Here is a 23354-nt window from a genome sequence, read left to right as displayed (position 1 = left end):
ACTAGTTCAGTTATTTGAGCCAATTTGGAATTAAGAATAGCACTTCTAATAAAGTCTGCAGTTCTGTTTAATTAGTCCTTATAATACTACAAAAGACTCATAATGATAGATGTCGGTTATTGTATGTAAGGAAATATGTGCAGCATCTTCAGACTCATGTGTGTCCCAAACACAAAAATAGAAGCAAAGTATCTGTGAGGCATTTTCTTCTTGATTTGTATGGATAAAAATAATGATATCAAACAGCAAAGAACTAAAAAAAAAAAGACCACCAGAGGGACAATTTCCAAAAAGTAATTTTCATTTATTATATTAAAACAATAACATTTCTCTTATATTAAACAATAGACACACAACGGATTAATATTTTATATATTATCCCTTCCTTTGCCCTATCAGCTATTTTGATTTCTAGTTTTCTGGTATAATGGAGGTACTGTGGGTAGGATGAGCGAGAGCAGTTGACAAACTTGGCATGTGATGTTAAAGGTCATCGTGCAAGGGTATTTCTCAACCAAAGACATAGACGTGCAGTGATGCATAACAGCCTGTGTAGCACTTTCAGAGAGAGGCACGACTTGCACATGGCTTACAAATGTCATTGGCTAAAACAATGCAAAAAAAAAAAAAAAAAAAAAAGCTAGTTTGGTAAGGGGAACACATGGGCTACAGTAACAGAAGACTGCTGACAGATGACTACCCTGCCTGCAAAGTCGTAACCTAAGTACACATTTTCTGCATGTTCCCATGTGTTTGTGCATTGACTATCAAATACATGTGCATTTGCAATCATTATGAAGGCTGATAAGAGTTAACTCACCTCTGCCTCCACTTGAACTGTTAGTGCTAAATTTATATTCTTCCTATGTCAGCCTAATATAGTGATATGTTTTAATAGTTGCACGTAGTAAAGTGCCTGAGTCTCGCCCCTTCACTGATAAACACAATATGCACAGCTTGGCAAATCCAGCCATATGTCAACATGCGCTAGTAGAATGAAAACTATAATACATGAAATAAACGCTTTGTTATTGCATTTGATTCAAATGCAAGACAAGGTCATATTCAGGAGGGATGTGCATATCATATTAAGGCTGTTTTTCTACCCATAATAACAACTCGTTCTACCCGAAAGTAGAGAGAAGATGTACTGTAGGTTAAAAGAAAATACAAATAGTCATATGTAGGTGTGAGGTTTGCATGTGACTTCTAAGCAAATATCTCTTGACCACAGCAATAAAACCACAAGAGGAATAAAATTGTACCGGTTAACCGTTCGTTGAACAGTTAACGCTTAAAACTCTGCATTATTTTTTTCACAGCTTTTAAACAAGAGCTAAGAACAAACGTATTAGAAATCCAGCAACCGAAACCCCCAAACAGAAAAAAAAAATCCAGGCATGTGTAATGATAAACATTGTAGTAGACATGTTAGAATTGATTTATGTATCTGGTCTGAACATAGCATGTTTTCATGCCTCATTTTATTAATGGCTTTATTTTAGGGTTGGCATATCCACAATACTAATGATGACAGTGTAAAGTAAATTTGGAGCACAAACACAGCAAGGTAGTTGGGGAAACATCTAAGTTGTCTGGCAGATAACCTTTGCTAGTTTACTGGCTCGCACCTTTCAGCAGCTGGATACCAACTTCTTTCATGTACAATCAATCCCATCCCATATATTCGTGGTGGCAATGCTTGTGATAGAAACGGGGGCTTATAACTTAAATATGTCTATTTCCTACAGGGTAGAACTTAATAAACTTAGTTTGGTCCCACAGAGAAGAAGCCAGTATTAAAATGTACAGGCAACATATTAAAGAATTAAAAAAAAAAATATTAATTTAATAATACTCTTAAAAGGTAGTGTCACGCCAATACCTTGTACCATGGCTTTTAAAGACATTTCTGCATCTATATCATCCATATTTAAGGAGCAATGCTATATGGGATTGTGGAATCCTAAAAAAAGCACATGGATTATTGCAGATCAAGAGATTATGTCATGTTTTAACATTTTAAAACCACAGTCAAACAAAGCACCCAGATAACATACAGAACATATAGTGATGAGAGAGTCCGTAGGGCCAACATATTGTAGTTATACCGGCTTAGAGGAAAAATAAAGAATGTTACATTTCTTAACCTTGCACCAGTGAACACTTTTCCTTTTGATTCTCATTGTTCCAATTCCTTAGCAGAAACGCTGCCACTATCCCCTTGTTCCTGAAATAGCTGCCCTTATGCCCTAAAAGATTACTAATGTGATCCAAATTAATATTGGACCATTAAAATAGAATATTCGGCTTCCATGTATAGTATTTTGGATCTGTTGGTGGAAAGATGTTATATGGGAAATTTAAACAAAAAAAATGTAACAAATACATACTTTCACATACATCACAAATAAAATAAACAGACACATATTGAGATGCTGTTAACAGTTTCCCAAGTGGAGATATTTCCATCAATAGACGGTGCTTGAGTGATGTCACTGCTTCCCAGTGAATAGCTAGTTTACAAATTAAAGATGATGGATTCAGCATTCAACTCCCTCTCGTTTTTGTTTTTTTTTCTGAGAGTAAAGTTATCATATAGTTGGCATACTGTCACATTTACACAGGAAGTATGGGTTCAGAAGGGTATAGTTCTCAAGAGCTGGGCATTTCTGCTTTGCTGAGAGCAATAGCTAACTCCAGATCTTCTTGTTCCTGGCGCTTTAATCGGTCTAGTCTTTCCTTCTCTGCCCGTTGACTTTCTCGTTTGGCCCATGCTAGCTGCTGCTCCTCGTTCCCAAACTGTGGAATATGTAAATGAAAAAACAAACAAAAAAAAAATCAGCCATTCTGCACTTCCAAGTCCAAAGCATATTACGCACCAATTGTATCATCCGGAAAGATTATTCACCAACCTCTTGAAATGGACACCACTATGCCTGTCTCATTCACAGAATTTAATGTACGGCAATTTAAAGGATAATACTCAACGCGAACATAACATAAGGGCAAACTACATCACAATTTTATTATTTTTTATATTTTAACCACGGCAATTTAAAGGATAATACTCAACGCGAACATAACATAAGGGCAAACTACATCACAATTTTATTATTTTTTATATTTTAACCAACTGGTCCTATCAAGTGCAAAAGTTTATAAACTAGAAAGGTGTTTCCTCGTATGACTGCTGAATGGACAGCTATTTCGGGATATTCAGTGGCAAATGGTAGCAAATCTAAAAGTGTGTATGTGATTGTCACCTTTTTATTCGTTACATTTCCTGAACTTATACTGGAGGTAATGTCTTGACCAAAATGTTCTCCCAGAGGATAAATATATTTTAGCAAAGAAAACACCAGAATGAGATAATGCTTCATACTGCCTGAAGAATAGGTAGTCGTGGTGTTTGTAACATGTTCCTAATTTAGTATAGATGGGTTGCAGATATCTTTTAAAATCACCAACATATTGGTAGTGGACAAAAGCATCTACAGCATAAATTATTCGCCCTAATATAGAAAACTTGGCATGTCTTTAGTTTGATGCAGAATTTGGTGTTAATTTGATTGCACAGTACTCATCTTTTCACTTGGATCCTTTTTAAACTAATTTTATAGGGGTTTGCCTGATTGTTTGTATTTTAAGTTTCACTGAGGTAAATTTTAGGGTTTGCAGCCGATTCCTCAATTACGGCTTTTAAAAAAAAATATATATAAATAAATGAAAAATAAAAAACTAAAATTTGTCACAAATGTACTCCAGTCTTCCCACTTCACTCCCTCTGGAGTAATTTAATGTACACTAGTTACTTTTGCGCTTTTATGAGAAACAATTGAACTTTTCTGGCAATAAAAAGTTGGAAAAAAATATGAAAAAGACAAAAATAAAAACTTGTTTTTTTCTTTTGCCCAAAATGAATGAACCGTGAAGAATTTGGTGCAAAAAAATGGCAACAAATACAAGACAAAAATAGAAAAGTGATTAACCCCCCCACACACAAATGATGAATCAGTGCCATGTTTACACATAAATTGACTTAAAGTAGAGTTCCTATTATTTTTTCTTTTTACTCCATTTTGTCAGTTGGCTCCATATACAGTAAATATATACAGTACAGACCAAAAGTTTGGACACACCTTCTCATTCAAAGAGTTTTCTTTATTTTCATGACTCTGAAAATTGTAGATTCACATTGAAGGCATCAAAACTATGAATTAACACATGTGGAATGAAATACTTAACAAAAAAGTGTGAAACAACTGATAATATGTCTTATATTCTAGGTTCTTCAAAGTAGCCACCTTTTGCTTTGATTACTGCTTTGCACACACTCTTGGCATTCTCTTGATGAGCTTCAAGAGGTAGTCACCGGAAATGGTCTTCCAACAGTCTTGAAGGAGTTCCCAGAGATGCTTAGCACTTGTTGGCCCTTTTGCCTTCATTCTGCAGTCCAGCTCACGCGAAATCATGTCGATTTGGTTCAGGTCTGGTGACTGTGGAGACCAGGTCATCTGGCGTAGCACCCCATCACTCTACTTCTTAGTCAAATAGCCCATACACAGCGTGGAGGTGTGTTTAGGGTCATTGTCCTATTGAAAAATAAATGATGCTCCAACTAAACGCAAACCGGATGGAATAGCATGCCGCTGCAAGATGCTGTGGTAGCCATGCTGGTTCAGTATGCCTTCAATTTTGAATAAATCCCCAACAGTGTCACCAGCAAAGCACCCCCACACCATCACACCTCCTACTCCATGCTTCACGGTGGGAACCAGGCATGTAGAGTCTCACAAAGACACGGTGGTTGGATCCAAAGATCTCAAATTTGAACTCATCAGACCAAAGAACAGATTTCCACTGGTTTAATGTCCAATCCTTGTGTTCTGTAGCCCAAACAAGTCTCTTCTGCTTGTTGCCTGTCCTTAGCAGTGGTTTCCTAGCAGCTATTTTACCATGAAGGTCTGCTGCACAAAGTCTCCTGTTAACAGTTGTTCTAGAGATGTGTCTGCTGCTATAACTCTGTGTGGCATTGACCTGGTCTCTAATCTGAGCTGCTGTTAACCTGCGATTTCTGAGGCTGGTGACTCAGATAAACGTATCCTCCGCAGCAGAGGTGACTCTTGGTCTTCCTTTCCTGGGGCGGTGCTCATGTGAGCCAGTTTCTTTGTAGTGTTTAATGGTTTTTGCCACTGCACTTGGGGACGCTTTCAAAGTTTTCCCAATTTTTCGGACTGACTGACCTTCGTTTCTTAAAGTAATGATAGCCACTCGTTTTTCTTTACTTAGAATTTGTATTATGGCAATAAAAAAGCAGCTAACAGTCTATTCAGTAGGACTATCAGCTGTGTATCCACCAGACTTCTGCACAACCCAACTGATGGTCCCAACCCCATTTATAAGGCAAGAAATCCCACTTATTAAACCTGACAGGGCACACCTGTGAAGTGAAAACCATTTCCGGTGCCTACGTCTTGAAGCTCATCAAGAGAATGCCAAGAGTGTGCAAAGCAGTAATCAAAGCAAAAGGTGGCTACTTTGAAGAACCTAGGATATAAGACATATTCTCAGTTGTTTCACAATGGTTTTTTAAATATTTCATTCCACATGTGTTAATTCATAGTTTTGATGCCTTCAATGTGAATCTACAATTTTCAGAGTTATGAATATAAAGAAAACTGTTTGAATGAGAAGGTGTGTCCAAACTTTTGGTCTGTACTGTATATTTTTCATTCTATACTTCTCTTTAGCTAGGTCATATGATTACTAGTGATGAGTGAGTGTGCTCACCACTGCTTGATACTTGTTCGAGTATCGGGGTGTTCGGCTATGCTTGGTACTTTGCTGAGCATCAAGGGTACTCAGATGTGTCGTTCATGAAACATCCGACACAAAGAGCTGCTTGCAGTCTCTGAATGGCTCTTATTGAGGACAAAAACAACATGTTCAATGCCATGTGTAAACAAATGACAATAAAATACTTCAGTTCACCCTCCCCCCAAAATGCTCTATTTATGGCTGGCTGTATGTGGACAGAGAGCCAGACTGCCCAGTAATTGACTTTCATTTTACTCATTACTTGAGCTAGTCAGAGAGTCCAACCTGCTCTACTCGCTCATAACTAGTGACCACATATTAACCCCCTGGGATTTACACGGTTATATATTGTCTTCAAGGGTTCAACATTTCCGTTACTAGAACAGGCTGTATGATGGAATTGCATGGAATGTACCACATACTCTCTCCACAGGGAGGGAGAGACACATATCACAGTTAGTATAACACAGTTATAATGTAAGGGATCACAGTTGAGACTTCACTGTATGATAAACTATTTCTTTACTTAGGAGAATATAAAGAGGAGGATAACCACACAGTTACCACAGCAGATAGATATGGTACTCGCTCTAGTTGCCCAAGAGATGTTGTGCTGATGCATCAGAGATTGATAGCAGAGTATAGAGGAGAAGGAAGCAGAGTGAAATCTGAAATTCAAGATTGAGTCTGAAGAAAAGAAAATAAGGGTTTGAAGTGCAGGTGAAGTAAGTACACTATATGTAGATTAAAAAAAAATGGAGTGTAGTGTTTTAAGTAAAATAAAAATAATACACCTTCCTTGACTGTATTAGAGTATATTAAAATGTAAAAATCTACTGTTCTAAGATATGGGGGAAAGAAAATTGTAACACTATCAGGTTAAAGTGACATCCAATATGGTCGGTAAATCCTGCATTAAAGTATTATGACCGCTTCAAGTGGACAGACTGGTTCATGATTAAAATGCTAATCCTATTTTCTAAATTACATTGTAAAAATGAAGCATACACACTGATTGATTGTTGCGCACAATACCTATCATGTAATACGATTTGCTAATACAGCAACTTAAGTAAGGAATGTGATGAAATCCAAATATCTGAAGTTTTGTAGATTGCGTTTGTCTTGTCACCTGCCTTTCTCCTTTCATTTTTCAGACTAAATGATGACCAAAAGGAAGACAAAATTTCAATTGTATTCAGAGGAAGAAAAGGAAATTGGGTTCAGGGTAGGAAACTGGGGTCTTGAAGGAAGCAGCTGCAAGTAAGCAGAGCAAAGAATAATGAATATTTTGGAACATCTGAAACTTAACTGCTTCCTTTCCACCAAAATCATTGCAATGCTTTAATATTAAAGGGGTTTTCCAAGAAAATTTATTTTTATCAGCTTGAGATGGGTGAAAATAATAAACTCAGCTGTTTGTCCCCTATTTTGACATGTTGCACTGATGTCCTAATTAGTACTGCCATTTGCTTACCTTGTGTAATCTCCATCAGCATCACCATTGAGCTCATTAATTGGCTGCAGCGGTCACATGCACTGGAGCTGTGAAGGAATTACTGCAGTCTATTAATAAAGAGCAGACCACTAGTAGAGAGATGTCGCTAGACCAAAGTGGGATGAGTAACAGCTGAGTTTATTATTTTCACCCATCACAAGCCCCCCAAAATCCCAGAAAACCGCTTTAACGAGTGATAATTACTATACTGTTTTCTCAATTGTGAAACCGTTGTACTACTTTAATGATCAAGAGACGTGTCCATACATCAAGACAGAACAAATCGATTTCTTACCTTGCATGTCTTTTGTCTTTCAGAAGTGATGGGAACACCTTGTGTGCTATAGAAAATGTCCCAACTATTATGTACATTTGGGCTAAAATTATAACTAACTGTAAAGCGCTATATAAATAATCAGGACTGGTCACCTCTTCATGTCAGTGGGCATTCGATTCCACATGCCATCATTTGAAAAGAAAAGTAGGGTAAATGTTAAGACGCTTGCCAGCTGAATTGTGGCACACTGCCACAGATACTAAGAGCATTTTGTCTTAAACTGGATATACATACCTAAATGATCCTACCTACAGCTTCTGACAAGTCTATAATGTGTCAAAAATATGTAAAAGTGCAATTACTCATTTCACAACCCCCATCCAAAATACCAACCTCTGTGGAGCACATATTTAGCACTTCAGTAGGATAATGTTATCTGTTCCATGTGATCAGGAACACATTTCTTTGTATCCCCAACAGGATTATTAATTGTACTTCTAATTAAGGCATTATAAAGATGTTCTTATTTAAAGAAGTTTGTCATAGTGACAAGTCCAATGATTCTTAATCTAATCACATCACAGGGTTTAGTAAAGTGGAAAATGAGCCATATTACCAAACTTATGCTGCAATATGTACTACCTTATGGCCGTATCTAACGGTCTAAGGCTATGTTCACACAGTGTATCTTTTATTTAGTTTTTGAGGTCACAAAGATGCACCTAAATGCATGCATTTTCTTCCCCCAGCAGAGTCAATGAGATTTCTATTTTGCTGTCCACACAGTGCATCTTTTGTTTGCTGCATCTTGGCTACATTTTTTAATTCTTTTTGCGTTTTTCCAACGTTATTGAGCCCTTCCAGTCAATAGATTTGACTTAAGAAACGCATTGGCAAAATGCGGTAAAAACGCTGCATCTTTGTGGTTAGAAAAGATGCACTGTGTGAACATAGCCTAAGACTTTTTGTATTACTTTTCCTTTTTTTAACCAATTTAACTCATATTAAATAGTTTTCTGTCTACACCCTTTTTTAGGCTACATGTAACAGTAGAAACATTAAGCGACCCACAGAGGAATACACAAAGGGAGGGGAATGCTGAAGACTGTATCCATTTATTGAAAAAAAAAAAAAAAAAACACATTCTTTTTGTATACATAAATACAACATAGCAAAGCAGACATGCAAGAAACAGTGAGTCTGAGCAGCAAAAGATGCAAATTGCAAGTTGATTAAAACTGCAACTCAGGAAAGAAATAGTATGATTTTAGCATCTGATAAATAGTGGTCTGATCCTTCATTCACTTCTTAACCCCTGCCCAGTCTAGAAGTTTAATTATTGCTGAGTTTCCCACCAAGATTGACATGGCTTTTCTTAGTACATATTAGTAAAAGGGTAAATGCATTGCTACAACAGGAACAGGCAAGTACATTGAGCTAAAACATTCTGAGCCATGTGAACTCCATTTTCCATACAAAAAAAAAAATCATATATATGCTCATGCAGTAAAAATCCTTTATTCTGGAATAAATGGGACCTGACCAATGGAAGATTATCCAATATTACTTACGGGCAAGCAGACATCAGTTAGAAACAAAAAACATAATTTATGGCTAGAGATCCCTAAAGAAATAAAGTCTGCATTAAATATGCCCTAGCACTGCGCAATACAAAAGTGCTAGTCCTGCAAGTTTCCAGATTGCTGTATTTACGAAGATAAACACTCACTATATTCATTAAAACACACACTCACTATATTATATACCCACACACACATACATTTATGTACAAATATACCATTCAGTTGATTTTGTAAGTGAGTAGCAGCTAAGAAAGCCTCTACTTGGAACAAAATCAAGAGGACATATTTTTGCAAATGTCAGCACACCTTTACAGCTTGTGATTTTTTTTTTCTTTTTTTAAGGAAAAATAACTAAACATAAAAATTGATATGTAAAGGCGTTTGGGCATTGGAGTTAATGGATTTTGCCATGCTTTGTTTTTATTATTGACAGGAAAATACAATCCAGTTATTTTTACACATAAATTAAAAAACTAAATAGCTAATAGGGTCTAAGAAGAAGGAAAGATGATTAACACAAATCAGTAAAGCGATTTGACTTATGCAGCAAAATATTATGGAGCAAAAACTAATTTCAGTGCAAAACACGACCTATATAATGTACATGGAAGAGGGAACAGATGACTAGATAACTTGCTTTTAGCTTTGAAATGTCCACTGTCAAAGGATATTAACTGAGAGAATGCCCAAGTTCTAGCATATGCCAAATTTCATGTTTAGTCCGTTTTCAAATTGTTCCCTAAAGATGTAAGTGGGTGAGAAATGTTTTGCATAGCACATACATATCTATGTACGTATGCGCATGGTTAGATCATACATGTGTTATATATACTGAATATATATATATATATATGTATAAACTCACACACACACACACACGTACACACATACATTACACACTCTTGCATACAGAAGGTCTCTCAATTCTGTCAAATTTCCACTTTCAGGGGCTTTGAAAGATAGTTGTACTACAATTATGCAAACATTACATAACCACTTTGCAGGGAGATATACATACACTCTTAAATAATGCATACAGTACACAGCTTCAGCAGTGATCCACAGACTCTATATGGGTCCTACATCAGATCACTGCACAATATGTGGAGATAAAAATGGAGTCCCCACCACTACTAGCCTACCCTGTGTTGCTGCCCTTTTTAGGTAAGCCTACTCTACATTAGGCCCAATGATAAAAAAAACACACTAAAAACAATAATGTAAACATAACACTTGTTGATCCAGAGACTTTACATATAATGTATTCTTTTTCCAGACCATCAGTAACCTCAATAATAAACAGAACACATCAAAACTAATACATTAGGTATAAATGAAAATGGTTTGACAACAGGTTGATAATACAGAGCAAGCCATGTAAGGATTATTGGTTTAGCTCTTTACAGTTGCATCTTTTCCCAATACAAAAGAGCGATGAGCAGCATTAAACTGGGCTACAGAATAATTAATGGGAACCAAGGCTTCTTTATACGAGGGGAGAGGAGATTCAACTTACAGAGCCAAAGTTTGCAAACCCGGCAGATGTTCCCTTAGAATGCTTCCCTGGTTGTGAGGTGGCAAATGGGTCTTTCCCACTGAATGGGTCCGTAAAAGCCTTTCTACTCTGAAAAGGATCTCCCGGTTCTGTCCCAAAAGGCTGGAAGGGATCACTGGACTTCTGAAAATGTGCTGAACTTAGATGAGTGACTGGAGTATTCTTACCTGGAGAAAAAAAATGCAAGAATATGAAGTATTTTTTGAATGTTAAACAAGATATACAAAAAACTGGAGCTAGTCACAGCCAGAAGTCGAGGCAGGGACAAACACAAGTACCCTCTCAAACTTCTGTAGGGGCTGCAGGTAAGAATTGGCCCTGTATCACAGCCAATTGATAAGAAACCATAGAATATAGAAATGACAATAGATATAGAAATGACAACACCTCGCCCCCTAATGAAAACATAAACTGGAGAACAAGTGTCCATAACCTAAAATGCCTGTAGGGTGAGACCCAGATTGTACATAGTGCCAGATAAAAAAAAAAAAAAAAGGATTATCCCTTCATAACGCGAAGGATGTTTGAGCCTGTCAGACCACTGTAGCATCTCTGTGACGTCACATGCCGAGGTTACCTGGAATTACCGGTACCGCATTTTCCGGTGGAAACGGAGGAGAGGCAAGAATAATGTTTATTGTGTGTAAACAACGGCATAATAGGGGACAAGAAGGTGACTGGTAGGAGGAAATTACAAAACAATGGGCTCATTACTACAAGGAGGGGACAAAGATGGGTACATTACTAAAGAATGGGCTCATTACTGCAGGGGACATTACTAAACAATGGGCACATTATTGCAGGGGGCATTACTAAACAATGGGCACATTACTCGGGTCGGCTTATACTCGATTATATACGGTATATCCCAAACTCTATGTTTTAACTGGAAAAGGTGGGGGTCGTCTTATACGCCCAGTCATCTTATACGCCGGAAAATACGGTACCCGCGCTAGTTTGAGGCAACGCTGTCTGGCTGTAGTGTCCTCGTTCCCTGCAGCGCCCACCAAACAGATCAGATGCAGGATCCCTGATCTGCCCCGGATCCCCTATTCCGGATTTCTCTACAGACAGCTGGGGGTTAAGCGTCAAAGACTTTACATTGGCACTGTAAGGCCCTGTGCCCACGGGAGCTTGCTTCTGCGGATTTTGCCACGGAAAACCTGCAGATTTATCTGGATTTTACAGATAAATCCGTAGGTTTCAGCATGTACAGACACTCCCCATGTTATCCTATGGGACATGGGGAGTGCTGTGTCCACGTTGCGGAATGTGCGGTTGCGGAATATACTGCGGATATCCCGCAGCCGCACATAACTGCATGTCAATTATTCCTGCGGCATTACCTGCGTAAATCCCCTGCTTACCTGCCTTGATAGCAGACACCCGGTCGTTATCCCTCGGTGCACAGGAGCAGGAAGGAGGAGGTGGGCGGGGCCTGCACGAGCTCCGGTCATGTGACAGCCGGAGATTTTTCAGGCCCGCCCACCTTCTCCTTCACAGTGTAAACACAGCCGGAGACGGGAGAGAAGTGCTGCATGATGGAGGTATGAACGCCCCGATCACTCGGCACTTGTTCTGCATTGAGGATGCAGTGCCGAAGCCATGGTACTGTATCCTCAATGCAGAATGCCCACACCATATCGGCAGGACATTCCACAAGAAAACCGCGGCATTGAAACAGACAAAGTTGTGCTGCGGTTTTCTGGGAGCTCCTGCGGATATAACCGCAGGACACTTTCCCCCGTGGGCACTTAGCCTAAGTGCTCCGAAGCGGAGCCTCTGAAACACCTTCTATTCTCCCCAGCTGTGCAAAGTTAATCTCCTTCAACCTGGTAGTGCAGGTCACTGCTAGTCATAGCTTTAAGGACTTCCTATACGTTTCGATCTATGAAGGCAACACACTGCTAACTACATTGTTTTTACACTTCCCCTATTTTAAATACATTTTTAAAAACATTATTGAAAAGACTATACCCTTCACTCTAATTGGTTTATATTATTTTTTTTTTTATCTGGCACTATGTACTATCTGTGTCTCACCCTACATGCATTTTAGGTTATCGACACACATGCTCCAGTTTATAAGTTCCTTAGGGGGCGCGAAATTGTCATTTCTATATCCTATATTTTGTATGTTATTAGCTGCATAACATGTAAATAAGTGGTTCTTTCTAAAGGCTGATATAATGACGCAAAGCAATCAAATATCTTAATCTTGTCTATATTATGATAAAACATTTACATTTATGACTAGTGCTGTTATTTACATTGCATTATACACAGACTTACAACTTTTTTTTTTTTTTACTTTTTCAGGACAGCTAATCAAAAAATCAAGGACAGACCATTTTTACAGACATATTGAAAAACTATAGTAAATCATTATGTATATAAGTGATAAGTCTATAGCCCATAAGACATCAGCTGTATTCGCTGTAAACTGTAAAATGCCGATAATTACAATAAACATAATCTAGATAAGCTTCTTCAGCTTAAAAAAAACCCCAAAAGATAAAAACACAGACGCCTTACATTTTTTTTTACGGCCAGGACAAAAAAAGTGTCTTGTTTTTACAGACTGTACTGGAATTTCTGGACGATTGGCGACCTACATTATACATACCTCATTATATAACTGGGTCTACTTCACACTGTACAGAATTGGCCAAAAGTGTTGGAACCCATGAAATTGCCCCAGAAAATGAAGTATTTCTCCCATAAATTGATTTCAATTTCACATGTTTTTCATACACTTGTTTATTTCTTTTGTGTGTATTGGAACAAAAAAAAAACATACTCCAAAAAATCCTGTAAAATCATGCTAGTGCTTACTTTTGGGGTAGGTCTTATTTTCGTGGACACGTTATTTGTGGGAATTCCATTCAATTAGCAGGGCATACTGGAATTTACAATTTTTAAAACTAGTTTCTGATAAGAGAGCGGTGTCAAAAATGACAACTGATAATGATGTTGTTATTTTTCAATTCCTGGATTACATTGAATTGTTTGGAAGTTAAATTTAGTTTAGAAAGGCTGAAAAAAAAGTTGCAACACAGTCATGGTCACACAAAGGTTTTACATTTTTCTCCACTAAATTCTGGAGATTTTCCAAACAATTGACTCGTGCTTAAAAGGGATAGAAAGTGGGGTTATAGACTCTAGATTCGACATTTTGCAAGCCAATCTGATTATATAGTGTATTGCCTGCATCAAGATCTTGTAATGTTCTCAGTGCAATCTATTTCTCATAGGATAATCCCACATATTGATTATTGTATATTGGATATTTATGCTCGCTCTCCTAATTTAAATCTGCATAAAGAAATGTTTTGGGTTTTTTCCTGTGAGAAGACATACAAAGCAAGTCCATTAAAAATCAAAATTTCTAGTTGGTACAAAGTCCAAACTTTGGAATAACACTAATTTCAGCAAAGTTAGATCATAATTTTAACAAAACCTGTCAGAACATCTGCAGCCATAGTCTAAGGCTATATGTGCACGTTTTTGTGTTTGTGGTGACCACAAAGATGCACGTTTTTGGCCTAAAAAAAAACCGGACACACAGCAAAAATGCTACATCTGACGCTAACAGAGAGCACCATAGAACATGACTGCCCACTCTGACCTCGACGCAGCGACTGAAGTGTGCCACACGTCACTGCTGATCATGTGGCTCACTTCAGTCACTCTGTGGAGCTCACAGCGGGCAGTAATGTTCTATAGTGCTCGCTGTGACCGTAAGATATAGAAATGGTAGAAGTGTCATGGGACCTCATGTGGATTATTCCGGTCCTGCAGAGGTGTTTTGGGGTTAATAAATTGGTGAAAGAGGGTGGCTTTTTGTCTTTTATTTCAAATAAAGGATTCTTTCGGTGTTTGTGTTTATTTACTTTCACTTACAGATTAGTGATTGGGGTGTCTCAGACGCCTGCCATTACAAATCTAGGACTTGATAGCTGCTGTGGGCTGCCATTAACTCCCTCATTACCCCGATTGCCTCCGCACCAGGGCAATCGAGAAGAGCTGGGTAAAGTGTCGGGACTGTTGCATCTAATGGATGCAACAATTCCAGGTGGCTGCTGGCTGATATTTTTAGGCTAGGGGGGCACAATAACCATGGGTATCCCCAGCCTGAGAATACCAGTCCCCATCTGTCTGTTTTATCGGTGCTGGTATCATAATGTGTCACTCAGCATGGGAGCTCGCCTGAGTGCAACCAATCAGATGCTGGTGGTGGGGGGAAGCAGTGAATATGTATGAGCCTAATGAGCAGCTTGGTAAGAAGAATTAGAGGTTGCGGGAGCAGTGTGATGGATGCCCCGGTGACTCGCTAAGTGTGAAGCGCTTGCTCCTACCCCTTTCCACGGATTCTGGATCTCATAGACTTTATGTGGGGACCGGCATCTGGCCAGATACCAGGGATCAATCCCCCGCCGACCCAGAGACAGTGGGGGATTGAACTGCCAGTCCTCCAAAACGCAGGAACAAAACGCTAAAGGAATTGACATGCTGTATCTTTGTGGTAACCACAAAGCTGCAGACAAAAAAAAACCGGCAACATGCACACAGCAAAAATGAAATCTACAGGCTTTGCTAGGGAAGGAAATGCATGCAGTTTTGGGACCAAAACTGCACCTGAAAAATGCGGAAAAAAACGCAGCATGCGCATAAGGCCTTATTCTGCAGATAAATAGCATTTTAAACATGTTACATTCTCCTTGCAGCCATTCGTTTCCAGTCATTGGGATGGTCCAGGAGGAAGTGATCAGTCAGCGCTCACTACAAGGTGTCCCAGGTATAAGCACCCCCTTGCAGCTTGACCGACATCCTGCTCTGCAACATGTGTACAGCACAGACAATTAATCAAGATGCAGGGAGAGTGATTCCAACACTCTCACTGACCCCTGCACCACTCCAAAAAGTGGAAGCAAGCGAATGCTAGGTGATCTATAATTGTCTTCCATTCTCCCTCTTCAAGTTGGACAGTGAAACTTGTTTGAATTTGTATTTACCTGCAGATTACCCCTAGCTTTGCAGGTAAATTAGCATTTTTTATTTTGCTGACAGTTTATTTCTAACCCATTCACCCCTAACCTGTTTTAATCTTCCTAACCAGGCCAAATCTTACAATTCTGAGTGTCACTATATGAGATAATAACCTTTAATAAATGCTTCAACATATCCCAGAGATTCTGAGACAGTTTCATGACACATTCTACGTCATGTTAACGGTAAATTTTGGTTGATGATTTACTCTATGAAAATATTTAAAATTTAAGATTTAATTTTAGAATATTCCCAAAAAGTTAATTTATTTCAGTAATGCAATACAAAAAGGGAAATGCATATACAGTGCCTACAAGTAGTATTCAACCCCCTGCAGATTTAGCAGGTTTGATAAGATGCAAATAAGATAGAGCCTGCAAACTTCAAACAAGAGCAGGATTTATTAACAGATGCATAAATCGTACAAACCAACAAGTTATGTTGCTCAGTTAAATTTTAATAAATTTTATACATAAAAGTGTGGGTCAATTATTATTCAACCCCTAGGTTTAATATTTTGTGGAATAACCCTTGTTTGCAATTACAGCTAATAATCGTCTTTTATAAGACCTCATCAGGCCGCCACAGGTCTCTGGAGTTATTTTGGCCCACTCCTCCATGCAGATCTTCTCCAAGTTATCTAGGTTCTTTGGGTGTCTCATGTGGACTTTAATCTTGAGCTCCTTCCACAAGTTTTCAATTGGGTTAAGGTCAGGAGACTGACTAGGCCACTGCAACACCTTGATTTTTTCCCTCTTGAACCAGGCCTTGGTTTTCTTGGCTGTGTGCTTTGGGTCGTTGTCTTGTTGGAAGATGAAATGATGACCCATCTTAAGATCCTTGATGGAGGAGCGGAGGTTCTTGGCCAAAATCTCCAGGTAGGCCGTGCTATCCATCTTCCCATGGATGCGGACCAGATGGCCAGGCCCCTTGGCTGAGAAACAGCCCCACAGCATGATGCTGCCACCACCATGCTTGACTGTAGGGATGGTATTCTTGGGGTCGTATGCAGTGCCATCCAGTCTCCAAACGTCACATGTGTGGTTGGCACCAAAGATCTCGATCTTGGTCTCATCAGACCAGAGAAGCTTGAACCAGTCTGTCTCAGAGTCCTCCAAGTGATCATGATAAAACTGTAGACGAGCCTTGACATGACGCTTTGAAAGTAAAGGTACCTTACGGGCTCGTCTGGAACGGAGACCATTGCGGTGGAGTATACTACTTATGGTATTGACTGAAACCAATGTCCCCACTGCCATGAGATCTTCCCGGAGCTCCTTCCTTGTTGTCCTTGGGTTAGCCTTGACTCTTCAGACAAGCCTGGCCTCGGCACGGGTGGAAAATTTCAAAGGCTGTCCAGGCCGTGGAAGGCTAACAGTAGTTCCATAAGCCTTCCACTTCCGGATGATGCTCCCAACAGTGGAGACAGGTAGGCCCAACTCCTTGGAAAGGGTTTTGTACCCCTTGCCAGCCTTGTGACCCTCCACGATCTTGTCTCTGATGGCCTTGGAATGCTCCTTTGTCTTTCCCATGTTGACCAAGTATGAGTGCTGTTCACAAGTTTGGGGAGGGTCTTAATTAGTCAGAAAAGGCTGGAAAAAGAGATAATTAATCCAAACATGTGAAGCTCATTGTTCTTTGTGCCTGAAATACTTCTTAATACTTTAGGGGAACCAAACAGAATTCTGGTGGTTTGAGGGGTTGAATAATAAATGACCCTCTGAATAAACTTTTCACCATTTAAAAAAAAAAAAAAAAATAAAGAAATAACATTCTTTTTTGCTGCAGTGCATTTCACACTTCCAGGCTGATCTACAGTCCAAATGTCACAATGCCAAGTTAATTCCGAATGTGTAAACCAGCTAAATCTGCAGGGGGTTGAATACTACTTGTAGGCACTGTATTATATAGAGTCATTACAAACAGAGTGATCTATTTTGTGTTTACAGCCAATGAAAATCCAAAAGTCATCTCAGAAAATTAGAAAAATTACCACAAAACACCTGTAAAGGCTTCCTAAGCGTTTACATTGGTCCCTTAGTCTGGTTCAGTAGGCTACACAATCATGGGGAAGACTGCTGACTTGGCAGATGTCTAGAAGGCAGTCATTGACACACTCTACAAGGTGGGTAAGCCACAAAAGGTCATTGCTAATGAAGCTGGCTGTTCACAGAGTGCTGTATCTAAGCATATTAATGGAGAGTTGAGTGGAAGGAAAAAAAAGTAGTAGAAAAAGTTGCACAAGCAACCGGGATAACTTCAGGCTTGATACGATTGTTAAGAAAAGGTCATTCAAAAATTTGTGGGGAGATTCACAAGGAGTGGACTGCTGCGGGAGTCAGTGCTTCAAAAGCCACAACACACAGATATATCCAGGATATGGGCTAAAAGTGTAGTATTCCTTCTGTCAAGCCACTCCTCACCAATAGACAACGCCAGAAGCTGCTGGTCAGTGGTCCAAGGTGTTATTTTCAGATGAAAGTAAATGTTGCATTTTATTTGGAAATCAAGGTCCCAGAGTCTGGAGGAAGAGTGGAGAGGCCACAATCCAAGCTGCTTGACGTCTAGTGTGAAGTTTTTACAATCAGTGATAATTTGGGGAGCCATGTCATCTGCTGGTGTACGTCCACTGTTTAACCAAGACCAAAATCAGCACAGCCGTCTACCAGGCAATTTTAGAGCAATTCATGCTTCCCTCTGCCGACAAGCTTTTTAGAGATGGAAATTTCATTTACCAGCAAGACTTGGCACCTGTCCACACTGTCAAAAGTACAAATCAATACCTGGTTTAACTCGCCTGACCTAAACCCTATAGAGAATCTATGGGGTACTGTCAAGAGGAAGATGAGAGACACCAGATCCAACAATGCAGACAAGGTGAAGGCTGCTACCAAAGCAACCTGGGCTTCCATAACACCTCAGCAGTGCCACAGGCTGATCGCCTCCATGCCACGCCGCATTGATGCAGTAATTAATGCAAAAGGAGCCCCAACCAAGTATTGAGTGCATTTTACTGTACAGACTTTTCAGTTGGCCAACAATTCTGAGTTTAACATCATTTTTTCAGTTGGTCTTATATAATATTCTAATTTTCTGAGATAATGACTTTTGGGTTTTCATTGGCTGTAAGGCATAATCATCAACAGTAACAGAAATAAACACTTGAAATAGATCACTGTGTGTGTAATGACTATATAATATATGTGTTTCCCTTTTTGTATTGAATTACTGAAATTAACTTTTTGAGGATATTCTAATTTATTGAGATGAACTTGTATATCACGCAAAATAGTTTATAAATAACATTTGCCACATGTGTTAATTTATATCAGCATCATTTTTTAAACATTTTTTTCTAAGTTATAATGGTTAAAAGTTCATCAGCAATTTCTAATTTTTCCAACAAAATTTACAGAACCAATATTTAAGGGACCACATCACATTTGCAGTGAATTTGAGAGGCCTATGTGACAGAAAAGAATCAAAAGTGACACCATTCTAAAAACTGCACCCCGCAAACAGCTGAAAACCACATCCAAGAAATTTATTAACCCTTTAATTAAAGCAAAGTGGAAGGAAAAAATGAAATTGAAAATGTTACTTTTTCCAAGAAAAATATTGCTTCATCTACAAATTTGAACAGGAGAAAATAGACTATATAATCTATTCTGCAATTTCTCCTCAGTATGCTGATACCTAATATGTGGTCGAAATCTACGATTTGGGTGTATGGCAGGGTTTGGAAGGGAAGGAGCACAATTTGACATTTGGAGTGCAGAATTGGCTGGAATAGATAGCAGACAAGTTTTCAAGTTTGTAAAACCCTTGATGTGCCTAAACAGTGGAAACCACTCATCAGTGACCCCATTTTGGAAACTACACCTTCAAGGAATTTATCTAAAGCAGCTTTGAAATTGAAAACAAATACATTTTTCCCACTAAAATATTGTTTTAACCCTTTTCCAGAGACTTTGTGTTACCAGTTACATGGAAACCCACTATATTTCCATTAATAGATGACGGACCTGAGTGGAAACTTGTTTTTTTGTGGACTGGGTTGAAGCTTTTTTGGAAATATTTTATATAAAATTTTGGCTCACATTTATCCCATGCTCTACGCTAAGCACTTACATTGGGGTTTCCATCTAAATCTCCGAATGACGTGGTTCAGATGACAGCCACCCAGGATCCATTCACTATAATGAGGCAGCAGAATTACTCTGGACTCTTTCTGGCCTCTATTCAGTGTTGTCCTTTTCAGAAGTGCACAAAACTGGTTGACCGTGCATTTATGTTTGACGGTGGATAATGGGCCAGAGAGGGTCCAAAATTACTCCCTCTGCTTCATTATAGGGACTCTTCCTTGGGCGGATCTGTTTGAATAACATACCTCAGAAATTTACATGTAAACCCAAGTGAAATCACTCAGCATAGAGAGCAGAATAAATGAGTTGACCCTTTCTGCAATCTTTGGGAAGCAGAATAAACAAAGCAACAGAAGTTCAATAATTATTTTATTTTTTTTTATTCTGTTCATGATGAGATAGAAGTGATAAAACAGCTTTATTCTTTGGGTCACTGCGAGTACCATGATACCAGATTTATTGTTTTTTTTTTTTTTTGGCTAATATCACAAACTAAAATAATGGTTTTAAAAAAGAAACAAAGTTTTTGCATCTTTACCTATACAAAATTGGAGCCATATATCCACGTTTGTAAAAATATCCAAAATTCTTTATTTAACATATATGCAAGACACAAACCGTTAAAAGCAATTTATGGAGTGCAAAGTGCAGAGAATCGAACAGTTGTGGAAATCACACTATCGTATAGTACAATGGATGAAGAAATTACTTCACGGGGCATATGCGTATCCGCAAAGTGAACGCCACACACACATTATTTGTAATTTCTATATTCATTTATGCTGGCCAGGTATTCTTATTGATGTGTGAGTGTGGCGTTCACTTTGCGGATACGTGCAGGAGCAATTAAACCCCTATTGTGCATATAGCATATATATTAGGTGGACTTGATTAACCACTGTGTCTTCCACCTTGTAGAGGTCTTGCTCTTTCTTTGCGTGGAATTTATGCGTTGTCTGCATTGGTGACCTACACACTTACACTTGATTATCAGCACGTAACCTTGAAGCAATTTCTTCATCCATTGTACTATCCGATAGTGTGATTTCCACAACTGTTCGATTCTCTGCACTTTGCACTCCATAAATTGCTTTTAACGGTTTGTGTCTTGCATATATGTTAAATAAAGAATTTTGGATATTTTTACAAACGTGGATATATGGCTCCAATTTTGTATAGGTAAACATGCATAGGGGAGCTTTTCCCAGTAAACCTTTTGGTTTAATGAGGTCTAGTCCCTGGTTCAAACCTTTGAATCCAGGTACTGACTATAATTAATGTCGGACATGTATCTTAAAGTTTTTGCATCGCCATATTTTGAGAGCTATAATTTTTCTAGATTTCTATCGACAGTCATGTGAGGGCTTGTTTTTTGCAGGATGACTTGACATTTTTATTACTACCCTTTTTTTTCATGCACAACATTTTTTGATCGCTTTCTATTCCAATTTTTGAGCCAGAATGAACAGGAAAAAGCAATTCAGGAATTCTTTTTTGGGACTGTTTGTTTTTACCCCATTTACTGTGTGGTAAAAGTGATGACAGGTTTATTCTTGGGGACAGTACCAATTACAGTAATATGATATTGATATCATTTTATGTTTTGCTGCTTTTACAGAGTAAAAATCAATTTTATAGAAAAAAGAATTGTTTTTGTATCGCTTTATTCTGAGAGCGGTACTTTTTTATGCTAATGGGCCTGTATGGCAGTTTGTTGTTTGCAGAGCAAGATGATGGTTTTAGAGATACCATTTTTATTACCATGCGACTTTTTGATCATGTTTTATTCCACTTTTGTATCACCAGTATGATAATAAAGCATAGCTTTTCGCCACATATTTTTTTTTATTTAACGGTGTGACAGTTTTATAGCTCAGGTTATACCAGACACAGTGATACCAGATGTGTGTACTTTTTTTTGTTTATTTTGCTTTTACATCATTATATGTTTATTGGTATACTATTTTTTTTTCCTTTTTTAATTATTTGTTTTGGAATTAAAAAAAAATATATATATATTTTTACAATTTTTTTTACTTAGTCCTTCTATAGAACTTTTAACTTTTATTACTCTAATCAATGGTGCAATGCAATGCAATGCAGTACAGTGTTACACTGACAGGAAGCTTCTAAGACCATGTTATTGGCATGGTTTAATAGGAGCAAGTAAGCAAGGGAACCAAAGATTTGTGTTCCTTCCAGGATAAGGGCTCACAATTTGTTAGGGAATAGCACCAGTGAGATAATATTAAAATTTAACCTTTATTTTATTCCTTAAAACACACAAAAAGCAATATTAAAAAAACCAAAGGTTTGACCATGCAGGTCACAAATCACACACTGCCCAGAGCTGTATATAAAGCTCAAAAGGGCCACAGATACGTCCCTTGGGCAAGATAGACAAACAATGGGACAACTAAATCATGTGTTGAGAGCTGGTTAACACTATCAGTGGATAGCACATAGTCATAACGACAATAGTTCCATTATGCTCAGGCCAGAGTCATAAAATAACACAGGCAAAAGGATATATATTTTTCCTTCACTGAACGTACGACAAATACATATAAACACCTATTGGCTGTAATCAACACACAAATTAGGCAAAAAACAGGGAAGATCTCACCCATTCAGATGATCTTCTGTTGCTTATCACAGCATCTCTTGCTGACAGGGCCAGGATGGGGCTTGGATTCCAGGTTGATGTAACTCACCCTAAACCCCATTGACTCCCGTCCTAACAAGGACGGTCCACAACTGAACCTATTATTGTCCTTGTATAAAGCAGCGTTGTTGTGTCAGTATCCATGGAGGACTATGTCTTAACTGTTCATATGTTTATATGACCGTTTTTATTGGAAACCAAGCAGAATAAAGCACCTGGAAATTTACTGACGTATCTCTCCTTCTTGCGCTGGGCAGAACTCTTCCCTCTTCATTACATACAGGTGGCTTATATTTATCATCATCAGTCATTTAGGACATTTAATCATTCAGAGATCCTCAATGAACTTCTTGGAGTGAGTTTGCTGCACTAAAAGTAAAGGGGCCGAATAATATTGCACACCTCAATTTTCAGTTTATTTTTTACAAAAAATTTAAATTATCAATAAACATCGTTCACCTTCACAATTGTGTCCCACTTGTTGTTGATTCTTCACCATAAAATTTAAATTTTTTTATCTTTATGTGTGAAGCCTGAAATGTGGGAAAAGGTCGAAAAATTCAAGGGGGTCGAATACTTTCGCAAGACACTAGAGATCAGGAACCCCTTCCATACTATGATGTATGAGTGCATCAAAGATCGTGAATGGGTTAAATTCTCATTCTACCCCTAGATAAATATTATGAGAGTTCAGAAAGTTGTTTAATTTATTCAGTTGTGGCCTGAAAGTCAAATGGTGCTCCATATTGCTTTATATTAGGA

General features: G+C 38.3%; 1 protein-coding gene across 2 annotated transcripts in view; it reads right to left on the bottom strand.

Moving 5' to 3' along the window:
- Positions 1–278: 278 nt before the first annotated feature.
- The window catches only part of EPS15L1 (epidermal growth factor receptor pathway substrate 15 like 1), a 297220-nt gene continuing 274144 nt past the window's right edge, over positions 279–23354 (bottom strand). For both annotated transcript variants that reach the window (XM_075315065.1, XM_075315074.1), the window contains 2 exons: positions 10695–10900; positions 279–2802 (listed from right to left, as the gene is read on the bottom strand). In XM_075315065.1, the coding sequence (XP_075171180.1) occupies positions 2656–2802; positions 10695–10900 (353 nt within the window). In that variant the 3' untranslated portion in view covers positions 279–2655. The remainder of the gene's footprint in view (positions 2803–10694; positions 10901–23354) is intronic.

Source organism: Anomaloglossus baeobatrachus, chromosome 1 (genome assembly GCF_048569485.1).
Source record: "Anomaloglossus baeobatrachus isolate aAnoBae1 chromosome 1, aAnoBae1.hap1, whole genome shotgun sequence".
Lineage (NCBI taxonomy): Eukaryota > Metazoa > Chordata > Amphibia > Anura > Aromobatidae > Anomaloglossus > Anomaloglossus baeobatrachus.
This window is presented reverse-complemented; position numbering and strand designations above follow the sequence as displayed.